The sequence below is a fragment of the Gymnoscopelus microlampas genome (assembly GCF_963454915.1).
Source record: "Gymnoscopelus microlampas genome assembly, chromosome: 8".
Classification (NCBI taxonomy): Eukaryota; Metazoa; Chordata; class Actinopteri; order Myctophiformes; family Myctophidae; genus Gymnoscopelus; species Gymnoscopelus microlampas.
The window spans coordinates 4,081,644-4,107,825 of record NC_139945.1 but is presented as its reverse complement, the minus strand read 5'-3'; the positions used below and the strand labels follow the sequence as shown (position 1 = coordinate 4,107,825).

Genomic DNA, 26,182 nt, shown 5'->3' with positions numbered 1-26,182 from the left:
CTCCTGAGTGCCCTGATCGTCTGTTGCTTTTTCCTAATGTTTTAGATCCTGTTCGATCCGTGAGCACCATTGACACGTTTAACTATTGTTACCGTTTTATATCTAATGTGAGGGACTGGTTGTTCCGTTTTTTCAGACTTTTTTTTGGTTAATACTTTGCTACTGTAAGAATATTTGGATGTCAATACTTAAGTCAAATGTTGTAATATAAGACTTTGTAATCAGTGGTGGAAAAAGTAAAAAAAAAAATGTTTTACTTAAACAAAAGTATCCAAAAAGTCCAGAATTCTGCAGATCTACAAGCTGACAGTGCGTCACATCATTGTGAGCTTGCAGATCGGCTATTTTCAAATGGCATGTATAGGGCTGAAGTGGTTAATGTATGTTTTGTGATAATAATCTAAATCTACAAAGTAATATGATTTGTAATATGATATTTCGAATAAAGATACTTGCAGTGGCGTACTCCTACATTGTGGTATTGCTACTTTTAAATGCTTTTCTTCCCGTAGACAAGACAGAACGTGTCTCTAACCGTCCTGTCATTGGTCTGTGTCACTCACACCGCCCACTCACCCATTTACTGCTTCTCTCTCTCTCTCTTGTCATTCTCGTCTCTCAGACAGCAGCTGTTGGTTTGTTCAGCAGAATAAAAACCTGGATCCCTGACTTCTATTGAGGTAAAAAACGAAACAAAACACATTCAGTTTCTGTCTCAGCTCGTGATAGTGATTATCAGTGGTGTAAAGTAAGTAAGTAAATGTACTACGCTAGATGAATTTATGTCTTACGATTTTGGAATTGGAATTTTGGCAGACTCTGCAGACAGACTCCGCTGTCAATTATTAGTAAAATGAAATGTTGTAAAGATATTGGTTATTCCACATACTCACAGCTCTATGATGCATGTGTTTGTCCTATTCTTGTTTATGCAGCTGGTGTTTGGGGTTTTAAGGATTTCAAAATAAGTCAATTCTATCCAGAATAGAGCCATAAGGTGTTTCCTTGGGGTACATGCATTTGCCCCTTCTCTTGCAATCCAGGGAGTATGGGTTGGGAACCGATGGAGATTAGGCAAAAGGGAGAAGTGATACGGTTGTGGAACCGTCTCATTAATCTGCTAGAGGGTAGGCTAACAAAAAAGGTCTTCAACTGGGATAAGGATCACAATGACCCCTGGATAAAGGAAGTTTTCTCTATTCTCAGAGAGGCAGATTTGGCTTATATCTTTCATAATATGCTTTGTTGTAACATTAACCTGTTGAAAGAAAAAATATCTTGTAATTACAAAGAGAAATGGTCAAACGACATATGGTCTAAGCCAAAACTTAGATCATAGGTCCATATTGAGCAGTGTTATGGTACTGAGTCCTATGTCAAATCCTTTTTAACCAGAAACCAGCGGTCATTGTGTGCTCAACTGAGAGCTGGTATCCTGCCTCTCGCTATTGAGGTAGGTCGGTTCTCAGCTGTGTGCCAGAAGAGAATAGGATATGCAATGTATGTGACCTGAAAGATGTCAAAAATGAATTCCATTTTATGTTTTATTGTACTCTGTATGACGATTTGAGGGTTCCTTTATTTGATGTAATGCAAAGACAAAAACCTGAGCTATTCTGGGAAGATGATGGTCAGAAGTTGGAGTGGTTGTTTATAATTATGAGGTATTTAAGACGGCACATTTTGTTTCTAGTGCCTGGAGTAGAAGACAATCTCATCTTTTCAAATAGGTTCATGTCCGGTCCTCTGTTAAGATGTGAGGTAACAGGGCCAATGTTGTATTTTAAGTCGTATTTATGTAATCTGCCACGAGTGTTTTTCAGTTTGTTATTCGTTTGTTCATTGTTTTTTAATTATTATGTCGGTTCATTGTTTATGTTTATGTCAAATGAGATGTAAAAGTGTCCTGTAAGTCCATATGGGCTGAGCTTCCTTGGAGGCATGACACTAAAATAAAGAAAAAAAATCATCAATCATCATGTACTCAAGTACTCTAATTAAGTGCAATGTTGAGGTATTTTTTACTTGAGTATGTCCAATTTTCTGTACTTTTACTCCACTACAATTATTTGAAAACTTTAGCCTTGGCTTTTTTCGTGCCATATATCCATGTTGATGTTTTTTTTTAAAGGTAATGCAATGCTTACGGATGTTGTCATTAATTTATCGTATCTCTCTACTTCCAGAATCATCTGACTGTTACTCCATCATGTCCTCCTCTCACCATGAGCAGGCCTACATGTCCATCATGAGAGGCGTGAGGATGCTGGACCTCTGTGGCCCCAGTGTTCCAAGGTTAGTAGAGTTTTTTTGCCATGTTTGTTTGTATTAGTTACATTTTATTTTTATTTTTTTTACTTTTTGTTTTACATTTCAGTTAGTTTTTTTTTTTTTAGCTTGTGGGTTTGCTAGTTTATTTCAGTTGTCTCCGCGCGCGCGGGGCCTGGCGTGTGTGTGTGGCGTGTGTGTGTCTGTGTGTGTGTGTGTGGCTAATCTGTGCACACACACTTCCTGGATGCCAATTCAGAACCTCTGCCCCGTTTTGGACAACATGCCTCAAATCATGAACACATTCACATTCCCACTAGGCCGAGGAAGAAATGCCACTTGAAAATGTTCAAATGAGCCTCATGGTGGCGCTATAACAGGCCGATTCGTGTTTTTACCTATAACTGCACCGATTGTATGTGCACTCCGAGGCCAAGGAAAAATCTTTGCCCTGCGTTTTTCACATCTGCCTTTTATAGCACCACCAGGAGGCCGACTTATGTCAAACACATTTTTGTTTACTCCAGATGTTATCCAAATTTCACGCAAATCGTTACACAATATCTCTAGTCATGTGATCAAGACGGATCTGTTTGATTTTTGTGGCTCGTTTTGAACAAAATGACGCAAATCATGAATGCAGTGTCCGATTGCGGTGAAACTTTGCACGCACATTCAAGCTACGTTGAGGAACAAATGCCACCATTTCAACATTGCCCTATTATAGCGCCACCATGTGGCCGATATTTACACACAAAAAAATGTGAACTCCTACAAATGTTGTCCAAACATCACGCAAATTGTTACATACTATCTCTTTAGTCAAGTGATCAACACAGATCCGTCCGATCCGTCCAATTTTTCACAATACAGCCTGATTGGCGAATTCCAAACATTGCTGGACCACACTAATCTACTGTTACTTTCAGTTAACTACAACACCCTTATTGTCTTGTTCCCAGCAAGCTGGTGCTGACCGGCGACCACTCCTTCCCTCTGGCCATGAACACCAGCGGTCAGGTGCTGATGGCCGCCTCCGCGTACGGCCGCGGACGCATCGTGGTCCTGGGCCACGAGAGCTACTTGGACGCCTTCCCCGCCCTGGTGGAGAACGCCCTGGGCTGGCTGCGAGGGGATGGAACCGACAACCTCTCTGTGGGGGTCCACCGCAAGTCTAAGGCCGTGGCTGACAACCTGAGCAGGTACGGTATAATAGGGGCTGATTATTATTCTGTTGATTCCCCTTTTTCAGTTAATTGAGAGTCCAACGTACCCTGTAACAGGCAGTGGTGTAAAGTAATTAAGTGCATTTAACATGAAACATTAGAGAGAACATTGCTGAGAACTAGCTCTGGTCCATAGCGTTGGAAGGAGTTCTCCTTCACGCTATGGGACTTTCAAGCCTTTGCGCACGCACCTCAGGCTGTGCAGCCTCTCGTCTTTAGTAAAAAGAAAAAAAAATACACTTTTGCTACTCACCAAAACAAAGACTTCTTTTTTTGGAGTTGAAAGCCTACTCTACTTAGTGGGAACACTCTGAGCCCCCCACCGCACGTCTAAAATACACTTTTTGGCCAAAAAAAATCACACCCTGTGTGAAGGTAGCGGCGCCTTTGATGCATTTTGACTACCTTTTCCATGGCTATAAACACATTATGTGTTTATAATGTGTTTATAGCTATGTGTCACGTGAAGCTTGACCAATCACTTTGTTGACGGGTCTGACCAATCAGAGCGTTGACGGGTCTGACCAATCAGAGCGTTGACGGTGAACACGGACAAAGTCAGGTATAGAGCAGGATCCGCTCTATACGCTCTATACCTAAAGGTATAGAGCGGCTAGCGCCGCTAAAAAAAAATCACCGGATGGAAAAATCTGGTCAATAAAAAAATCCATTGACCAGATCTGTAGAGGGTGCAGTGGAGTATCAAAAAATAAAATCCTTCCAGCTTAAATATACGTCCTTTTAATAAAATTGCACTAGAGGGCGCTCTTCCCTAACCTACGAATGATCCCTTGACTGCAAGAGAATGATAGAAGCAGAAATGATGACGTCACAACAAAAAGTGATTTAGAAAAACACATCTAGCTCGGATGTATTCTCCCAGACTACGTTTTGGGGTGAAAACGACCCATATTCAACTGCCGAGTACAACAAAATGGACGATCGCGGTTTAAAAAAAAGGTGTTCCGGTGGATAGACGTGACCCCCCCCCCCCCGTATACCCTTTGTTTACATCCGCGTCCACAGCGTGGCTTCCGCTGCTCCCCGTGGATCCTCCATTAGGTGAAACGCTGGCAGTGGCGGATGCGTTGATTCGTTAATACCTGTCAGTGAACGTGCTAATTCTTCTCCCGTTGTTAGTAGTTCATGGCAGCCAGTTCCCACCGGATGTTGTGTGGGAGCTCTGACCGCTCCAGACCATACAGAATAACTGCTAGCTTGCATAGCGTCTTTAGACTAGGACTTAGGTCTAAGACATACAGGTGACCACCTCCGAAGAGGATGATACGATCTCCCACCATGCAACAGCACATTAAAGACATCCCTAAACGCGGGCCTCCCCCCCTGGGCTCAACGTTCTTCCAGGAGAAGGTCTCTGGATTGAATTTCCACAGATCATTGAAGGTCTCGAGGTTCGAGGTGCAGCCACCGAATATGTACAGCTCCTCGGCGTAGGCAAAGGCTGAGTGACCGTAGCGTTCGTCTGGACGAGGCCGTGCAGAAGGTGTTCTCAGCCAGCAGCTGGTCTCTGTGTCAAACACTCTGATGTCGGACGAATCAAACGTCCGGCAGCAAGGGCAATCGTCATTGCGGTCTCGTCCGCCGAACACAAACATCTTTGTCCCGATGAAGGTGGCAGAGTGACCGTCTAAAGCGGGTGGTGGAGGTCCTCTGATGTCAACTTCAGACCAGACCATTGTGGTGGTGTCCAACGTGTGCACGTCATTAGCGTTTTCAGTCCACTCGTTCCATCCTCCATGTATATACATGACCTTCTCCAAGACACAGGCTGAGTGGTGGACCCTCTCCCCTGGAACCGTCCCAGAAACCCTGGGTTTGGACCACCTGTGAGTGTCGACATCAAATGCATAAACCATGTTGCAGTACTTATAACATGCATTACTTGAATCGTAGCTATGCCCTCCCCAGATGTAGATGATATCTTCTATCAGCACGGCCGTGTGGCCCTTACGCCTGGAGGGAACCTCGATGTGACGTTCTTCTCGTCCAGTTGTCACTGAGGGCAACCTCGTCGAGAGCAAAGACACTGTGTTGAAGATATGTACATCAATCTGATGATCGACTCTCACGTTGCCGTCCGCTCCAAAGGAGTACAGCTCGTTTCCCACGGAAACAGCAGCGTGATACCGGTACACCGGTGCGTGGTTGAGATGAACGGTCCACTGGAACATGTCACATTACATCAGCTAAGGTGGATTAAAGAGGATTCTGTCGGTCTCGCTCCGTAAAGGAATGGTTTGTCTGTTGTGCGTGCGACTACTTGGATATGGGTGTAGTCAGTGACATCATGGAAGGATTGACCAATCCGTGAGGCCGATGCCTGTCGTTCTCCCATATATGGTCAATTCTGATCACCACTGATAAAGACAATCTCTTTATCAGGGTTACCCGTCAGTCCTGTGACATCACCTTAATGACTCCAGTACTATGACTTCACAGTGATGTCCGTAACATGACATCACACTGATGACAACATGGTGAATAATGACTAGAGGTTTGGACCTCTAGTCTCAACCTCCCAACCTCACGACCCACCGGCTGTCAAATAGAAAGCCCTCCTTTAGGTCAAAAGAGGTCAAACTTCCTGTATCTGGTTGCTATGGCAACCTGCCAGATCAGGCTGAGGGTCTGATAGGCAAATGAGAAAATCAATCAAGCCGAGAGTCTGATCACTGATGGAGGTGGGGTAAGATGCCTAAAACATAGCCATAGCTCTGATCAACAGTCTGTGACGGGTCTTGGAGGCATGTGGAGTGATCTTGTGCTTGCGAATCCTGGACGAACTTCGGAGCGTTTGTCAATTATAGTAGTAAGATAATAATAACAACTCAGATTTACTGTATGTAGCGCTTTTCTAAGTACCCAAAGTCGTTTTACAAAAGGAAAGGAAGGAACCAACTTTGATAAGAAAAAACTTAAACAATAAAGACATAAGTGCTAGATTAAAAACGATAAAAGGTTAATATAGGATTAGTTTGATTAACGTTGTGGCCCATTTGAGCAGCTCCAGCTTCCGGACCACAGTGGTGGAGGGGTTCAGCGAGGGTCTGGATGTGGGGGTGTACGTGACAGACGGCTACTGCGTGGGTCCAGACGTGAGGGGTCTGGTAGCGTACATGAAGGCCGGTGGGGGAGTGCTGATCGCTGGCCAGGCATGGAGCTGGCTGCAACAGCACCCTGAGGACAACGTGCTGCTGTCATACCCAGGCAACCAGGTCAGTGTTGTTGGGTAACGTTACTTTTTAAAAGTTTATAACCGATTACGTTTACAGGATTACTGCCATTAACCCTTTCAGACCGGGAACGCTTTATATATATACATCTTTGCTTCTGGGGATTTTACAAATGTTTTCTAAATCTAAAACAGTTTTTTTTCCCTAAAGTTTTTATTTCATTTTATTTGTTTTACTTATGTTGCTATATTATCAATGGTTTTCAAACTTTTTTCACGTCAAGGACCACCAAAATATGTATTTGTCCGCAGACCCCCTCCCATCTAAAAATATTTAGTTCCAGGGACCCCCAGAAGCAAAGATTTGAGTTAAAAATGTATATAAAAAAATTACACAAATGTTCACGATTTTTAAAAAAAATGGCAGATCTGCTATTTTTGAATAGCCAAAGACATCTTTAAAATGACACACATGCGTTCCCTTCCCGCCCTTAAAGGGTTAACACATTCATTGCCTGGTATTAATGAATTAATTCATCCGCCACTGCCGGCGGTTTTACCTTATTTTGACCAGATCTTGACGATCCACAGATTTTATTTTTCCTAGCGCGGATGCAAACAAACGTTTACATCTTGTAACGTCTCGGTTTACATCCTGTAGGCCTAACGTCTCGGTGTAAAGACGAGTCTGTCTTCTTCTATGACGTCATTTCCGTATTATATCCTTCTCTCGGAGGAGTCGAGGGATCTTGACGAAGAGCGGCCACCCGTAAAAATTAAAACAACTCCAGATGACGTAATATTACGTCATTGGGAGTCAAGCGTTGGATTTGAGATGACGCAGGGACGTCACAGGCTCTCAGAAGGTGGGGGGGATGGACTTTTACTTTACACTTTCGCTATTCAAAAATAGCAGATCTACAAGCTCATAGCGCGGCACCGAGTGCCGCGCTATGAGCTTGTAGATCTGCTATTTTTGAAAAAGCGTGAAAAACATTTGTAACTGTCAAATGTAAACAAATTCTGTATTTTCAAAAAAATTGCAACGTTTTTTGGGCGGATTTTGTTAGTTTTTTTTCGTGTTTTGGTTACTTTATTCTGGTCTTAGGGTTAGGGTTAAGTTATTTAATTCTTACTTTTGCCTGATTTTACCGATTTATTATCAAAACATTTTTTTTTAATTTTTTTTTCAAAAAGTGGGGGGTATGAAATCACGGATCTGTGAGAGTGAGGGTGTCGCGTCGTACGCACAGTGAATGGCCGCGACGCCCCTGAGATGCGTCTTGTTTAATAGTATAAATGATTAAATATGTCAGTAATGTCTTTGTATATTTAAGATATCTTTGGTATCTGGCCTGTGCAAATTTCTATTACGAAGCCTAGAAGGCAAACAGAAACGAAGTTTCTATTCATAATGTTCAAGTGTTCAACGCAATTAACATTAAGTCAATCAGTCAATTAATCGCAATTATTTTCTGTGACAATTAGTCGTCAACTTAAACTTGTAATCGTGACAGCCCGACCTGTACTTTTAACTGACTGTTGCCCCCCCCCCACACATCCAGGTGTCCAGTGTGGCAGGAATCTACTTCTCTGAGCAGCATGCCAAGGCCGAGTGTCTGCCAGTCTACCCACAGATACCCTCATCCTGGAAGGCTGTAGCGTAAGTGGACCAGCGTAGATTTCGTCGACTAAAACTATGACGACTACCTTTTTTCACTGACGAAAACTCAATAAAAACGAAGCTACGTAGAACTTGAACTAGACTCGTTTCAGATCAAGCAGTCAAACAGTCAATTAAACAGTCAAATGTTTCAGATGAATAAAATATGACTAAAACTTAATGGAACCTGATTCAAAACCTAATCAAAATGTACACTAGTAAGTGGACACATGAGAATTCATACGATTTAAAAAAAAAAGGGCTGTTCTGTGACTTCATATAGATTGGTAAATCAAGGGATTTTAATATAAAGTGTGTGTGTGTGTGTGTGTGTGTGTGTGTGTGTGTGTGTGTGTGTGTGTGTGTGTGTGTGTGTGTGTGTGTGTGTGTGTAATGCATGTATATGTAGGATTTTATGGGGGGTGCGGATGTATTGTTGGGTAGGGTGAGTGAGGCAGTGTTCATTTTGTTGACTAAGACTAAACAACTAAGATTTTGATATTTAGTCGACTAAAGGCCATTGCACACAGGATGCGATTATTGCGATTATTAGGTTGGCTCAGAGAGGGTGCGTTTTTTTCGTGTGAATAATCGCATCCTGTGTGCAATGGCCTTATGACTAAACAATTTCAGATGACTAAAATAGGACTCCAACTAAATGGTGTGTTATTCAAAAGACTAAAACTAAGAAAATCTGAATTTGCTGTCACAATTAACACTGGTTGTAGGGTAGTATGCGTTTTGTATTGTGAATAGGAATATTGCAATAAAAAAAAAAAAACTGTTTTATATTTGTGTTGAGTCTGGCGTAGAGGATGGCATCCTGCACCAGGACGTTTCAATACTTAAAAAAAAAAAAAAGAATGACCTCTTTTACTTTGGTACTGTCCGTATATTTTGATAACAATCCTTTAGTTTTAGTTTTGTTGCTGTTGTTTTACTCAAGTAACATTGAATACAGGATATTGTAATAGAGTATTTTGATATTGTGGTATTGCTACTATATACTTATAGTTCATCGAAGGTGGGTTTTCTATCGATTAGTCACCCCATGCAGATTTGAATTCATGGATATTTTTGTTGTTTTTGTCGCATTCTTTAGCCAATAATTTGAGGACCAGTGGACCGGTAGGCAGCGGTTCCGGTAGACTCTTTGTGTGTCCTACCGGAACCGCGGCGCTGCCGGTCATCAAATTATTGGCTTAGGAATGCGATAAAAACAAAACTCCAATCCATGAATTCAAGTCTCCATGGGGTGACTAATCTATAGAAAAAAATACATTTTGGGGGTGAACTATCCCTTAGAAATCCCTAAGAAAATTGGAGTTCTTCTTCCTGCACTGGTGACCGTCTCCTCATGTTTTTGTCCAGGATCGGTAAGGACTTTGAAGAGGACCTGGGGTTCCTCCTCCGGGGGGGCGTGCAGCAGTTTGACATCCAGGGAGAAAGCGTCCCAAGTGAGGTCCTGGTCCACGGCCCACTGGCCTTCCCCATCGGGACCACCGAGGACGGACGGGCCTTCCTGGCCGGGGGCTACCATGGGCAGGGCAGGGTCATTGTGGTCGGGCACGAGAGTTACTTAGGACGACAGGTGAGAGTGTGGATTTGACCAAAAACACAATATATATATATACTGTAGTAGTGTTGATTCAAATTCAGTCATAGTCTTTTGCAAGGACGCAGACAGCATTTGAGGACCACGGGGGACACGTGTGCGTGTTTTTTTTGCCTTTTATTTCGGGTTTTTCTTACTTTAATTTGGTTAATTCGGTACAAATAAATGTGCTCCATGAAGTGTAGTTGTGTGGCAAAAAGGAAACCTCTCCATTCAGAAATGGATAACAAGAACCGTCGCCATAAAACACCCTCACCCCGGGTCTAATCCGGCGGCCTTGGTCCGCGAACAAAGTGGGGCAGTGTGTTTTAGGACGAGCGTTCCGTTTTCCACCCGGAAAAACCTCTGAGGTTTTTTCTTTTTCTTTTTCCTTCGTCCCAGAAGTGGGGGGGATATCACCCCCCCCAATGGAACTGGATACGTCTAAACCAAGCTATATTCAACTGCCGATAACTACAGAACGGACAATCGCGGTTACAATGTTTTTTTTACTGGTGGAAAGAAGAGAGACTCTTGAAAAATGTTTCTGTGGATCGTCAAAATAAGGTAAACTCGCTAGCAGTGGTGGATGAATTAATTAATTAATACCTGGCAATGAATGTGTTAACAGGAGCTGGCCCCGTTCCTGCACAACGCCCTCCATTGGTTGGACAAGGGACGGCGGGGGCTGGTCGGGGTCGTACCGGCCATGGACTTTGCCCGTCCTCTGCTCAGCCAATCAGGACTGCAGTGTGAGAAGACGGGCTTCCGGAAGGATCTGAGTGTGTTTGTGTGCAACACGTACAGGTGCAATGGCCCAAAAACATTAGAATATCCTAGAAATGTTCGTTTTGTGCGTGTTAAAGGGGTATACCAACATTTTGAACTGTCTTTAATACACCTTAGAGCTGTTGTGTGGAAATAAGAAAAAGAGCCCCCCCCCCCCTTCTATGTTGCCTAGACCTGGAGAATTGATTGTTGCGGTCATGTGATCAGTGACATACGCACGGTGTACTTTTGGCTCCGCTCTCTAGGCTGCTGCATTCACAGGAATGGGGAATCTCACTTCCAGCTGAAACAGTGCGACTTGTAGTAGTTTATAATGGCATTATGTTTATATATGATATTTCAAAAGACATAGTACTTGTAGATAATAGAGATCAATTGGCCGAACATGCTCTACTAAGTCTTAACTTTATATTCAAGACTCACTGTTTCAGATATTTTTTATTTTATTTTTTTTGCCATGCACCAGTGATGAGCATAAAGAAGAGATCCAGAACTTTGTGGCAGAAGGAGGAGGTCTGTTGATCGGAGGCCAGGCCTGGCACTGGGCTTACACACACCCTGGACAGAACCCTCTGACTGACTATGAAGGTATAGATGATTAATTATTATTATTATTATTATCAATATTATTATTAGGGCCCGAGCACTGCACAGTAGTGCGAAGCCCTATTGAAACTGCAATGATTCTTCTTATTCCCGATAATGAATCGCGTTTTTGAGGGGCAATACGTACTCCAAAATGTACGCAACATTGCACACACATTACCAGTGGCTAAAAAGTATGTATTTTAATCGTCTCAAAAAGGGGCTTGGCCTAATGGCTCAATAACGCCCCCTACAAAAGTTTATGCTTCAAGCCCTAATACGGTTTCACCTACATGCATGCAAATTGGTACACTCCTGTATCATGTCCCGATTTACAAAAAAAAGTCTCTTGGTGTCATGACCTAAACCAAACAAAAAGTCGGCCATTTTGAATTTATAGTGGAGTTTTTGTGCATTTTACGCCATTTTCACGGGTTGTACTTTAACAAACTCCTCCTATGCGGATTGTCGGATCCGCCTCAAATTCGCTCAGTGTACACAAAAGAAAACTTGAGTTTTCGTAAAACGGTGTGACCGTGGCAAAGCGTCAACGCCAAACAGGAAGTGAAAATAGCCGATCTACAATTCCTGCTTTAAACAGCCCTAACTCCAGTTCCCAGCATCGAAAACCGACGAAACTCCCTAAGTACGCTTAGACGGCCAACAGGACAGGCTGAAATTGCTTAAGCCCTGCCCCCTCTGTGTTCCTATTGGCCGGGCTTTAAACAGCCATAACTCCAGTTCCCGTTATTGAAAACCTTCGAAACTCCTTAGGTCTACTTAGACGGTCAACAGGGACAGGCTGAAATTGCTTAAGCCCCGCCCCCTCTGTGTTCCTATAGAGCATCGCAGTTCACGCCCACTTCCTGGTGCCGGAAGTAAATACTCAATGCATTTTTCCCATTGACTTTTACAAAAATATTTATATAAATTAATTTAAGCCTAGAATCAAGCTATCCAGGATAGCGGTGAATCATGACCATAAAACGTTTGATTCTGTGAAAAAACTTTTTTGAAAACGGCAAAACAAAGGGTATTTATTAAATATAGTATATCATATCATTAAATATAAAATTTAAAAAAATCACAGAAAAAAAGGTTTTATGGTCATGATTCACCGCTATCCTGGATAGCTTGATTCTAGGCTTAAATTGATTGATATAAATATTTTTGGAAAAGTCAATGGGAAAAATGCATCGAGTATTTTCTTCCGGCACCAGGAAGTGGCGGAACTGCGATGCTCTATGGGCTGCACATTAAACAGCCATAACTCCAGTTCCCCCTATGCTAAACTTCCGAAACTTGCTAGGTGCACTTAGACGGCCAATAGGGACAGGCTGTAATCGCTTAAGCTATGTAGCCTAACTTTTCATCTGATTGCCATACTGGCTTGTACCGTGGACAGAACGTCAAGGGCCCGGTCATCGCTGCTTGCAGCTTTAAAGTAATACAATGCAGGTCCAAACATAACGATTTTTAGCAACCTCTGCTGGTCACTACCGTCATTGCATGTATTTTCCGGAAGCGTTTCAAAAAGCGTTCTTTTAATTGTTTTATACTATCTGCGGATCGTTTCTCTTAGCCAGTGGAGCATTTTGCTGTTTTTTTTTCGATCAGTACTTTTACTCAAGTAAATTTTTATTACCAGACTTGTACTTGTAACAAGAGTGTTCCTACGTCCTTGTTGAAGCCGTGTTGTGATGTTGTTGTTGTGTGGTGCAGGTAATCGTATCCTGACCAGGATGGGTGTCAGTCTGCTGGGAGACATGCTGAAAGCAGGCTGCTACGAGGCCCCGCAGCCAAGGTTAGTAGCGATTGGTATTTGTATGTAACCTGACTCCGCCAGATGGGGGGCGGTATTGACTTCACAGGTTCACAATACAGCATCCATCTGGGATCGCTCAGAGAGTAGGGCTACTCCGCACTAGCCTGGTAAACCCTCCCTCCGGAAATCTCATTTCCATTTGATTTCAGGAGTGAGTCTGGCCTGAAGGCTTGTCTGGGCGTTTCTAGCCCGTACACCAAATGGACGAGCCTATCAGCGTAGTCGCTCATCGTTCTGTGATTGACAGCGCCTACAATGTTGTCACGTTTGATATCCTGAAACTATCATTTGAAAAGGAAAAGGCCTTTAACCCATTAAGACTTGAGGCCGATTCTACAGTAGTTCTCAATTTTTTTTCGTAATTTAGAATTATTCAACATTTTTCACACTTTCATGAAAAAAATCCAGCTTCACATTCCCTGCCATCTGATCTATGTCAATTTTTTTTAAATCCTGTTTTTAGTGTTTACGCTAGAGGGCGCTCTTTTCGTCAACATGAATGATCCCTTGACTGCGAGAGAACGATAGAACCGGAAATGACGTCACCCCCAAAAATATAACCCCGTCGACTCCTATGTGTTTGAGATTTAGAAAAACACAGCTAGCTCGGATTTATTCTCCCAGACTGCTTTTTTGGTGAAAACGAGACATATTCAACTGCCGATAACTGCAGAAGGGAGGGTCGCGCTTAAAATGTTTTTGTTCCGGCGGATAGAAGAGACCCTCCGTCCAGACAGCCTTTTGTTTACATTCGTGTCCACATCGTGGCTTTCCGTGGGTCTCCGTGGATCGTCAAAATAAGGTACAAAAGCTGGCAATGGCGGGAATAATTAATTAATTAATTTATTAGAATGAATTAATACAGTGAATGTGTTAATGGGTTCACTATAAAAAAAAAAACATGCTGCTCTGATCCCAGCCAGGCTAGCCGTAAAACACTTCATACACTATAGTGAACTGTAACAGTAAGCATGCTCTGATCCCAGCCAGGGTAGCGGTAAACAAAGCTACCACTTCAGACACCTGCTGCGTCGCTTCGTCTGTCACGTGACCCAGGGGGAGGAGCTTACCAAACAGGAGGAGGCGTGTCTTAAGAAGCTGGGCGGAGACTGCGGCCATTACCTGCAGATGAAGGCTTACGACTGTTCCTCCTACACGCAGGTGGTGTCCACCCCCACAAGAATGATGATGATTATTATTATCATCATCATCATTATCATTACCCATATTATTATTATTACTCTCCGCAGGAGAGTATTGTTTTCACTTTCTAAATATGACACACCGATTGGTCAAGCCTCACGTGACACGTGACAATACGCAGTGTTGGGAAGTAACTAAAGTAATATGTAACTTAAAGTAATATTATTACCTTTTCCCAGTAACTAGTAACGTAACTAATTACTTTCACGTTTTGAGTAATAATATTACCTTTACTTTTTTTCAAAAAGTAACTTATTACTTTTTTTCACGAGCCTCGGTGGTACTCTGGGTTTGAGTGTGTTTATTTGATCCTGTGTTGTTTTTGGTCCATTGATATAATGGTAGACTGGTTGGGATCGAGTTGCTATGCAGGCTGCTTGCTGATCCGGTCTAGAGCGGATACGGAAACGTTGCGCTCATGTCTGTGTGAATTATTATCAGCTGCGGAAGGGCGGGCCGCCCTTAAACCGGATCAAACAGTGTTGCCATGTCTGCTTATTATAAGCGACTTGTTAACCGATGAAGATGCGCCGTAAGCTTGTAGGTCGGCTATTTTCTATATATATATATATATATATTAGAATACATTTGTTTACAAAGAAATTAAGCACTTTATGAAGAGGTTTTGTTGTTTAGTTGGTTGCTGTCAAATAAAAGGTTTTTGAGAGGCTGGCTGTAAGTGGGTCCACCAGCATATTGTCCAATGCCCACTTAACCGTAGGCCTAGTCCATAGGCCTAGCTGTAGGCTGCTATGAAGTGGTCAAGTGGAACACACTTTTGATTTATTTTCCTGATATGTTTTTTTGTGTCCTGAATGATGCACTAAATATCAGTCAGTCAGAATGATTGTTTTGAAGTTTACATTTCCTACACCCACGAACCACGATGATATGTGTTGCTATGGGAGCCTTTTTATTTTATTAGAATTAATTTTGTTTACAAAGAAATGAAGCACTTTATGAAGAGGTTTTGTTGTTTAACTGTTTTGTTTAACCTAGTACATAGGCCTAGCACACGATGATATGTGTTGCTATGGGAGCATTTTTATTTTTGTATTTTATTAGAATACATTTTGTTTACAAAGAAATATAGCAGTTTATGAAGATGTTTTTATCTATGTTTGTTTAGTTTATGTTTGGAGCTTTAATAAACAACAGAAGTTGTTCAAAGATTGTGTCTCATGATGAGTCATTATCTGTTTGAGCCCAGGTGTTTGAATTTGAATATTTTATTAGGCAAAAAATACATTAAATACATTTAAAATACTTGTTTCCATTGAGGTCCTTAGTATTCAATTCATAGTCGTCAAATGGTTTTCATTTAGTCTGTAAGTTATGAATTCATACACTGTAAAAGTCTTAGTGTTAATATAATTCAAATGAGTGTACAATGAGGATTTTACAATGTAGGCTGCAGAAAAGAGAAAAAAAACAACTGCTAATGTTGAAAATGCAAAGTTAGACTTTTGGGGAGAAAGGATGCAAATTACTGGGGGCGAGAAAAAAAAAGTAACTAAAGTAATAAGTAACTAGGTACTTTTGGCAGGGAGTAATAAGTAAAGTAACTACATTACTTTTTAAACAAGTAATATGTAATAAGTAACATATTACTATGTTTTAGTAACTATCCCAACACTGACAATACGGTGAAATACTGTATAAATACATGGCGTCACTTTGACAGTGTCTTTGCCACTGTCAAAGTGAGGTAAGACAGGAACCATCACGAAATGGCTGCATGGCTGATACATAATTGGCAGATAGGACAGATAGGACACTTATATAGACAGGAGGGATATGACACTTACACAGACGGATAGGGCACTTACAGTACACAGACAGGACGGATAGGACACTTATACAGACAGGACGGATAGGACACTTATACAGACAGGACGGATAGGACACTTATACAGACAGGACGGATAGGACACTTATACAGACAGGACGGATAGGACACTTATACAGACAGGACGGATAGAACACTTACACAGACAGGACGGATAGGACACTTACATAGACAGGAGGGATATGACACTTACACAGACAGGACGGATAGGACACTTACAGTATACAGACAGGACGGATAGGACACTTACAGTATACAGACAGGACGGATAGGACACTTATACAGACAGGAGGGATAGGACACTTACACAGACAGGAGGGATAGGACACTTACATAGACAGGACGGATAGGACACTTATACAGACAAGACGGATAGGACACTTATACAGACAGGACGGATCGGACACTTATACAGACAGGATGGATAGGACAGTTAGAACATAAGAATTAGAACATTCCCAACATTCCCAACACAAGTCTGGTAAGAGTGAGGTAAGACAGGAACAATCACGAAATGGTTGAGAAATGGCGGATACTGTAACAATTGGATAGGACACTTACACAGACAGGACGGATAGGACACTTACACAGACAGGACGGATAGGACACTTACATAGACAGGACGGATAGGACACTTATACAGACAGGAGGGATAGGACACTTATACAGACAGGACGGATAGGACACTTATACAGACAGGAGGGATAGGACACTTATACAGACAGGACGGATAGGACACTTATACAGATAGAACATTCCCAACATTCCCAACAGCGGAGAGTTGTGCTCCGAGGAGCACTTTTTCTAGTTATTATTGTTATTGTTATTATTCATGTTATTATTATCCTATGCAGGTGCTGTCCACCCTCACAGATGTGCTGAAGAAGTCGGGCATGCCGCAGGTGGGCTGGGAATGATTTGTATTAGTTTGTTTTTGATCCCTTTCGGCTTTTTTTAAAAGCAGGGGATCTACTGTAGGATATGGTCACTCAGCCTGATCTCACAGAACACTGTATAGACGACTAGACTAGAAAACCTGAAAAGCTGTGCATATGAGTCGCTAATCCCACAGTGAAATAACACGGGTTGCAACCCGGAAGCAGAGCAGTCTCCACAACCTGATTTACCATTTTGTGCCTATCGGTACACGCCACCTTCCAGAGTGGAAATCTTTGAAAACGCTCCGCGTCCCGTCTCCATGTAAACGGTTACAACGGAGGAAACTGGCTAAACGTGTCAAGTCATGGTGCTGTTGCCAGATTTTGTGAGAGAAATAAGCAGCCGGTTCTATGAAAACAAGCCCAAAATAAGCGACTATATAGGCTACATGAGCACTTTAAACCAGCTCACAACGCGTCGCATTCGCGACCGACGTAGATCTTGTAGATCTGCTATTTTCAAAAAGATCATGAAAAGAAATAGTGAAATAATATTTGGAATATATATATATATATTCTTTAATTCAGATGGGGGTCTGCGGAGAAATACAATAATTGCACATGTTTGAGGACTGTTTAAACGATAATAAAACCAAACATCGAAAAATCAACAACACTTTAAAAAGAAGCCCAAAAAATCGCAACCACCAATATTTACAAGAAACTTTACGGGAAAAACAAGCCCAAAGTTGCATATAATAACTTTAAGCAGACATGGCAACCCATGCATGTAAACAAATCAGCTGTGACAGGAGGTAGAACGGGAGTGTTTAATACGCATGCGCGACCGTTCTATCTGGCAGTGCGTCACACCGCCACCTAGCCACCTGGCATGCACACTACAGCGTTTTTACATTACATTACATTACAGTCATTTAGCAGACGCTTTTATCCAAAGCGACTTACAATAAGTGTATTCAACATAGGTAGGGAACGAAAACTACTAATCACCAGAAGTTTTAAGTACATTTCCTGCGTTTTCAATCACTGTTGCGCCTCTGTCTAAACTAAAATAATAAGTGAGAACGCAACGGGACTTCGCCATTCTCTCTAGAGACCGTTGTCGTCTAAACGTGGCCTTATTCATGTATATATGCGGTTAACAACTCACTTGTGCTTCCTCTGTTCTTCTATGAGGTGGGTGAGGACTGTCCTGTGAGGACCCCCACGGACCACCTGCTCCTCACCCTGGGTTCAGAGGTGTACACGGTGTGTTCAGACCCAGACGTTCTCCTGCCTTACCTCATCAAGGACAACCCTGGCCTGCCTGTTGTCTCCAACCACAAGGTCAACCTGGACGTCAACACTGAAGGTTTTACAATATAACATCCTATATATTTTTGGAATAAAAAAACTGTCCTCAAAATCGTCTGTGGCAGTGTGGGCCTTTTGGGAAAAAAGTTGTAAAAGCCGTCCTTGGGAGTGAATGAGTTAACATTACCTGCCCTGGAGGGTGGGCGTGCGGACCAACCGCCGACCGTGATTACAAGCGTAACATCCGTAACTTACCCGTATCCGTAACATAGCGTAACTTACGAGTTCGCACCGTTGCTCCGATCCGAAGTTTGTGCCACCAAACTTGGCACAAACACTGTTCTGGGGTCGTCCTTGAGAATAGTCACACCAGGGGCCACATGTGGCCCACAGGGGCCACGATATAGGGGCCCCCGGGTGCCACAGTCACACTGTTGTTCCGATCCATGCTACAAACACTGATCAGGGGTCGTCCTTGAGAATATTTACACCAGGGGCCACAGCCAGGAGCCCCATGTGGCCCGGCACCAAAACAATTTTTTGATTTGATTTGAAGACCTGGAAATCTAGTTTAACATAGAATCACATTTCTTCTGTAGATTAGCTGTAACATCTGGTGTGTGTGTGTGTGTGTGTGTGTGTGTGTGTGTGTGTGTGTGTGTGTGTGTGTGTGTGCTTTAGGAAAAGAGGAGTGGATCAGTACAGGACTCTATCTCTCCCCTGGCATGAAGACCTACATAGTGTTGCCGTCACAGATTGTCAACAAGGGGTGGCAGGTATGCCATACTTTATGATATCATCTTTCACTGCTATATCGGTCTGAATAACCGTTCCTTATTATAACTATATCTACATGTTTATTCACCAGTGTCTGTGGTGAGTGTCACTCGCCACAGTCAGACACTCATGCCAAAATGCCATCTTATACAAGGCATCGATGCCATTGTCTTCCACCTGAGTAGCGGGGGGGGTGGGGGACGACGACAGTTGAGTGTCATCGGCAGTGTTGCATTGGTGATTTGGAAAGTGGTTGCACTCTATTTTAATGACGTCGCGTGTACGTCGCTTAACACCTACACTACAAGTCACACAATGGACAATTGATATGCATCTAGGCTCATTCCTATGTTAATCCTATGTTAATTCATGCTGGTGTGACAACCGGTAGTCGCCAGCCTTTGTTAACTTTGTTGAGGTGTGAATTTATGGTTGATTTAAATCTATGCCTCTGCTTGCGCGTGCTCCAGCTCAAAATAGTGGTAAATGGTGCATAAATATATCGCTTTTATCCAAAGCGCTTTACATAGAATTTGCATTACATTCACGCACACATTCATACACCGATGGCGGAGTAAACCATGCAAGGCACCAACCTGCTCATCAGGAGCAATTAGGGGTTCAGCATCTTGCTCAAGGACACTAAGACACTAACTCTGGGGGAGCCCGGGATCGAACTGGAGCCGCTTTACCGGCCACTCTACCCCTGAGCCACTGCCACCCCTAGTGGTTGCATGGTGTGTTAGCCCATCCCATGACGTAATGAGCATTAGCGAGGACCAATTCTAAGAAGATAAGGTTGACAATGGGTGAATTGTTCCTTTAAGTAAAACGTCTCTTCCTTCACTGTGTTCCATCAAGGTGCTGATCGGCTGTCAGACGGACCGTCTGGAGAAAGACGAGCTGAAGAGGGCGTCACGCGTCCACCAGCGTTTCCCTGTTACCATGGCGATGATGCAGGTGTGTGTGTGTAGGGCTGGAACCATCCATTATTATTTTGTATTATTCTATTAGTCTCACGTAGCCATACAACTATTCCACAATCTCCAAATGCTATACAGAGTCTGGAACTACAACTCCCCAAATCCAAGAGAGGAAACTGGCACTTCCGTTCACAAAAATATAATTTAAAATATCTTTACATTTAATATTTTTATTTCCATTTCTGCTAAACAGCAAGCTGAATAAACTTAGATGATTTTGATTTATATTGGGATACATTTGCACGACTGTAAAGACGAAACGGAAGTGGGGAGGAGGCTTCACATCCGCTTTATATTTTAATCATGATCAGAGCTTCCGAGTCCCAGACTGTAAGACCTGGCCACGCAAGACTATATTATTCCATTGATTAGTTTTAAGCAGACGCGTCGCTAGGTCTCTACTAGGTCGGGGGCTTAGCCCCGCAGGCAACGGGCACATGCACGCGCGCTGCGCGCGCGTGCATGTGCCCCTCCTCCTGCGCGCGCGCGTTTTTTTCCGCGGATTTTGCGGATTTGGGTGCTTTTTTCCCCGTTTTATGTTACTTTATTTCGGTTTTAGGGTTAGCGGTAGGGTTAGGTTAGGGTGATAGATATATAATTTAAAAAAAAAAAAAAAACTGTACATTTTTTTATTTTTTTAACTTTTTTCTTTGGATAAAACATTGGTGGCTATAGCCACCGAAGCCCACCCCTAACGACGCCACTGGTTTTAAGATTAATCAAAGCACTATTTTATACTTTGTCACACAATGGTGTCCTGCAACAAAAACAAATAGACGATCTCCAAGTGTGTGCATCGGTAAATATACATTTTCTCTAAACACAGATGTAACTCCATATCACAAACGACACAGAGGCACATACCTGTCAGAATCGCCGGGCTGATTTACTCTATTTCTGCTCTAGTTTTGAACATTTTTGAACGCATTTTTTTGTATACATGTAATTGATTAAATCAACAGGTGTGGAACCTGTGGGGCGGGCTTATCTACCTGGTGGCTCCGCCCAACACACAGGTCCAAGGGGCGGAGCTATTTGTGCAAGAAGCCGTGCTGGCGCCGTACTACAAGTCTGGTGAGTGTGTGTGTGTGTGTGTGTGTGTGTGTGTGTGTGTGTGTGTGTGTGTGTGTGTGTGTGTGTGTGTGCGTGCGCGTGCGTGCGTGCGTGCGTGCGTGCGTGCGTGCGTGCGTGCGTGCGTGCGTGCGTGCGCGTGTGCGCGCGCGCGTGTGTGTAGTCAAAGTCAAAAGCATCCAAAAAAATACAAACGTAAATACTCAAGTAAAGTACAAAACTATGCACTCAGTACTCACGTAAATGTCCACCACTGCCCCCATAGAAACTACAGGTGTTGATCAGTGGTGGAAAAAGTACTATTTTTTTTTTTTTTACTTCAGTAAAAGTATCAATACTGCAATGCAAAAACACTCTTGTTACAAGTAAACGTCTGGAATTCATAATTTTTTATAATCTTACTTTTATGTTGTGTTATGTTATGATACAGAACATGCTGTGGTTTCTCAAACTTTTTAATGAATATGCTTCTCCCCACGGCTATTTTTGAATAGCCAAAGAATAAGATAATGCTTAAAGTGGTTAAATTCTAAAATGACAGATGCTTTGCCGGTCTTACTGGGTTAAAGGGATAGTTCACCCCCCCAAAAAAAGTTTTTCTATGGATCAGTCACCCCGTGGAGACTTGAATTCATGGATAAGTTTGACAATACTTTGATGACCAGCGAACCGGTAGGCAACGGTTTCTGTACGAGACACAAAGGTGACTCTTTATGTCTCCTACCGGAACCGCTGCCGGTCATCAAATCATTGGCTTAGGAATGCAACAAAAACAAAAAAAAATCTCCATGAATTCAAGTCTCCATGGGGTGACTAATCCATAGAAAAAAAGTCATTTTGGGGGTGAACTATCCCTTTAAACACCCTCATTGAATTGTGAATAAAAATGCCTCTTCTTCTCCACCAGGTGTGACAACCCTGGTTGATTGGTCGTCGCTGCGCACAGCCCCCGCCCCCTGGGCGGAGCTAGAGTTTGAAAACATCGTCCTGACCGTGTCGTCGGACATCGTCCGTAAGCTGGAGCGTCCCGACGAACTGGCGGCGCTCTGGGATGACATCATGAGGGGCGTGGCCGACCTGGCCGCCATCCCACACAAGCTCCCTCGCAAAGAGCGCTTTGTGGCCGACGTGCAGATCTCTGCTGGTCAGTTATAGTGGACGATGAGGAAGAGCATTTACTCACGATTATCTCTGTCTGTCTGTCTGTCTGTCTGTCTGTCTGTCTGTCTGTCTGTCTGTCTGTGAACAGCTAATATCGGGCACCTGCTGGACCGATTGGAGTGGATCTTTGCACACACTCTCAGTAGGCCGGAGGATGAACCTCCACCAGATTTTTGTTTTCAAATTGATGTCTTGGGGGGAAGCTGTGGGCGCTGGGGGCGTGTTTTCTCCTTCGCGTCATCAGCGCCCATACCCTACGTGGGGTTGGCGAAAGGGTGTGGAGTTTGCACGTTCTCCCCGTGTCTCCTAGCGTAGGTAATACCCTCACAAAAACGCGTAGTAATCCTGGTCTCTATACCGCCTCCCCCATGACAGCCGGGGGGGTCTGATGGAGTGGAAAGGAACTGGTTGGAATAACATGTTCCTTCTACGCGCTACGTCCAACCTGTTTTTCTATTGGCATGTTTGACCCTCAAGGTTTCAGCCTCCAGGTAGAAACTCAAAATAGTCAGAGAAGACATAAAACACCATAAAAACACCACCAGGGGGCTTAATGAAGTTCTATCAACCTCATAGACACATGAAAAACAGACAACAAGTGCAAAACCATGGCACCAGCTCTTTAACTATAATAACCTTGTTCCATTGCAGGCTGGATGCACGCTGGCTACCCCATCATGATGCACTCCGTCTCCGCAGCCGAGGTGGTCAACGACGCGGAGACCCTGCGACGCCAGGGCCTGTGGGGCCCCATCCACGAGTTGGGCCACAACCAGCAGAGAGCATGCTGGGAGTTCCCCCCGCACACCACGGAGTGCACGTGCAACCTGTGGTCCGTGTACGTGCACGAAGAGGTGCTGGGCATCCGCAGGGAAAAGGTGGGGGGAAAAAAACGCCACGTTACGTTAGCTAGCTAGCCGCTTTTAACCGAACTCAATTTCAGACTGTCTATTTTCACTATTCTTGCACAAGAAAATAATCAATTGTTGCAGCACTGATCACTTCTAACCTTGTTGTGATGTGTCTACTGTGTGGTGAATACAATTATATAATTATAATATACAACAATAATCAAATAAAACATGCACCGTACAGGCACACCCTGAAATGACCAAGGAGAAGCGGAAGGAGAGGATCGAGTCCTACGTTAAGGGAGGGAGGAAGCTCAACGACTGGCACCTGTGGGTCGCTCTGGAGACATACATGCAGGTGAGACAGACAGACAGACAGACAGACATATAGACATGCTTTAGAGTATGTTATTTAAAGGTTTTCATGATTGAATTTCTATTTTTTTTCTTCTTTTTTTTGTATTCCAACCTCAATTACAGGGAAACAAACTGAACTTTGAACATTCAGTGGATTTTCTGTGTTCTGGAGTTTTCTGAATAATTAGGCTCAGAAAGATGCTGTGATTTGCCCGTGGACTTTGATGTCACAGTCCATTAATCCCGTATCTCGTAGTATGTTTTATAATATAATAATGTATATCTGCAAAGTAACTAGTAACTAAAGTTGTCAAATAAATGCAGTGGTGTAAAAGTACAATATTCACCTCTGAGATGTAGTGGAGTAGAAGTAAACAAGACCAGGAGACCTGGTTCTGCCAGACCCAGGCTAAGTCAGACTTCACATGACGTGTCAGCTTGTGTCTATGCCTAACCCTTTGTGTCTTACAGTATACAGTATATATACCATCTGTATTTGTACTTGTGACATAATAGTGGTGTCATAAGGTTCATACATGGTATGTCCGTTTGTCCTTAGGTTTGGCTGGGACCCGTCCGTTTGTCCTTAGGTCCCAGCCAAACCTAAGGACAAACGGACATACCATGTATGGACGAAATAGGCCATTCAAGAACCTCTTGGACCCTTCGGGTCTGGCAAAAACACTGAAAACTGTAAATACTGAAGTAAAGTAAAAAATCACACCCAGTGTGAAGTGGGCGGTGTGGTGGTCATCACAGACCCATGACTCACTTAAAAAAAACAAACATGAATGTGTTTTTTGTTAAGTGCATAGTCCTATGTGTCTCGCTAGCCAATCACAGTGCTAAATAGAGTCAGCCAATAGAGTCAGCCAATCACAGTGCAGCTAGTGGTCATCACAGTGATGGAAGCTCACTTGAAGAAAAGTATAGATTTACATTGAATGTGTAGGGGTTAGGGGTGTACAATGGGTGGCCAATCACGGTGCAGGATTAGGGGTGTACAATGGTGGCCAATCACGGTGCAGCAAATGTCGATGTCCCAACCTCACTTATAGGGGCGGTTACACCGCCCAAAAAGTAGGTGAGTACATCACCCCCCCCCCCCCCCCCTCTCTCCTCTGTGTAGCTCCAGGAGCAGTTTGGCTGGGCCTCCTTTAAGAAGATGTTTGCTGAGTACCACACCATGAGCGACGTTCCCCAGGACAACGAGGGCAAGATGAACGTGTTCGTCCAGACCTTTTCCCTGGCTGTGGAGCGCAACCTGTGTGGCTTCTTCAGGGCCTGGGGCTGGCCCATAGGGGCCGCCACTGAGCAGAAGCTGTCCAACCTGCCCGCCTGGAGCGACCACCCCATGGTCTAGTACAACCAAGGGCCCAGTATCCGCCTTTGAAATTGAGTCTATATAGGAAGTAAAAGTTCATATGAATGGCCTGTATAGTTTAGCTGTTTTACCCCTGCTGGTGCCGGAAGAAATAACGCTCTATGCAAGCGGATGGGTTTTTGACCAACTTTACACTTGATTTTATGACCTTAATAAACATTTTCATGAATACTTTATGCTTCCAGTCGCTAGTTTAAAGTCTTCTTTCAATTACCATGATATGCGTTTTGGTAATTGATGATGAAGTAGGTTATGCTGTAGGAGGGGCGTGGCTACTAGTTGAGTAATAATGTCACTTGACCTCCCACTAATTGCAACAAAAACAAACTCAACTGATTGTGTGTCCTAAATATGTCCTGAATGAGAGGGAAAAAGTCGCAAGGAATTGCATGTAGGGAAATGATTTTAATTAAAAATGGCCGCCATCCACACTATTATTACATAATACAATTATATATCTTGAAAAACGAACACTGTATGAAGTCGACATTTGGCAGGTGTGTCGCTGGGGACACAACGAAATGGAGTATCAAGTTTGAACTTGTTTGGACGATTTCTTTTTTCAAAAAAGTTTACAGAAATGTTAAAATTATGTTTTTATGTGGACACTCATGGTCAGCTTATATACATGGCCCAGGCTTTCAAATATGAGTACAGAGAATCTGCATCTGTACCCAAGGTTTTTTATGATTCTCAGTAGGGATTGGTAGTTAGAATGCTTATCTTGGAAAGTCTGGACCATGCATAAATCAAAGACACAGCCCACCTCCAGAATCAGAACCTCCTTGTGACTGGAGTCAACAAAAACGACATCAGGGGTATTTGGGATGCTAGCAAAGGCATCACAAGCTAAACCAAACCCCACACACACACACACACACACACACACACACACACACACACACACACACACACACACACACACACACAGCAAACGATAACTCCACATGAAATTAATCTTGCTGCCAATTAGTGTAATGGGGGGCTTATCTATATAATCCACAGGATACAAGGACTGAGAGGACGGGGCTGGGAGCGATGAGGGGGGATGGCAGAGGGAGGAGGTAGGAGAAATGAGAGGATGAGACAGGACAAAGCAGAGCGACAGAAAATGTCTTTCGACATCAACGGGAATGGAGCATTGCTTGAAATAGTCAATATGAAATGAATGTCCACTATCAAAAGGAGCGTAATGATTTCCTCCCAGTTGC

The 26,182-nt window shown here is 43.3% G+C and overlaps 1 protein-coding gene across 2 annotated transcripts; it reads left to right on the top strand.

The window, feature by feature from the left end:
* Positions 1-588: 588 nt before the first annotated feature.
* Positions 589-25,483, top strand: LOC311051027 (TRPM8 channel-associated factor homolog). 2 transcript variants are annotated; one of them, XM_084065379.1, is made up of 19 exons: positions 589-680; positions 2,187-2,295; positions 3,231-3,470; positions 6,520-6,730; positions 8,253-8,350; positions 9,722-9,941; positions 10,576-10,751; positions 11,200-11,321; positions 13,041-13,122; positions 14,130-14,304; positions 17,050-17,097; positions 18,271-18,445; positions 19,069-19,163; positions 20,026-20,124; positions 21,110-21,221; positions 22,126-22,362; positions 23,031-23,257; positions 23,475-23,588; positions 24,717-25,483. In XM_084065379.1, exons 2-19 carry the CDS (start codon positions 2,210-2,212, stop codon positions 24,948-24,950), a joined length of 2,751 nt encoding a protein of 916 aa, XP_083921505.1. In that variant the 5' UTR covers positions 589-680; positions 2,187-2,209; the 3' UTR covers positions 24,951-25,483. The 2 variants fall into 2 exon arrangements, with proteins under 2 accessions (XP_083921505.1, XP_083921506.1); XM_084065380.1 differs by having other exon boundaries at positions 643-680; positions 2,234-2,295.
* Positions 25,484-26,182: the final 699 nt, after the last annotated feature.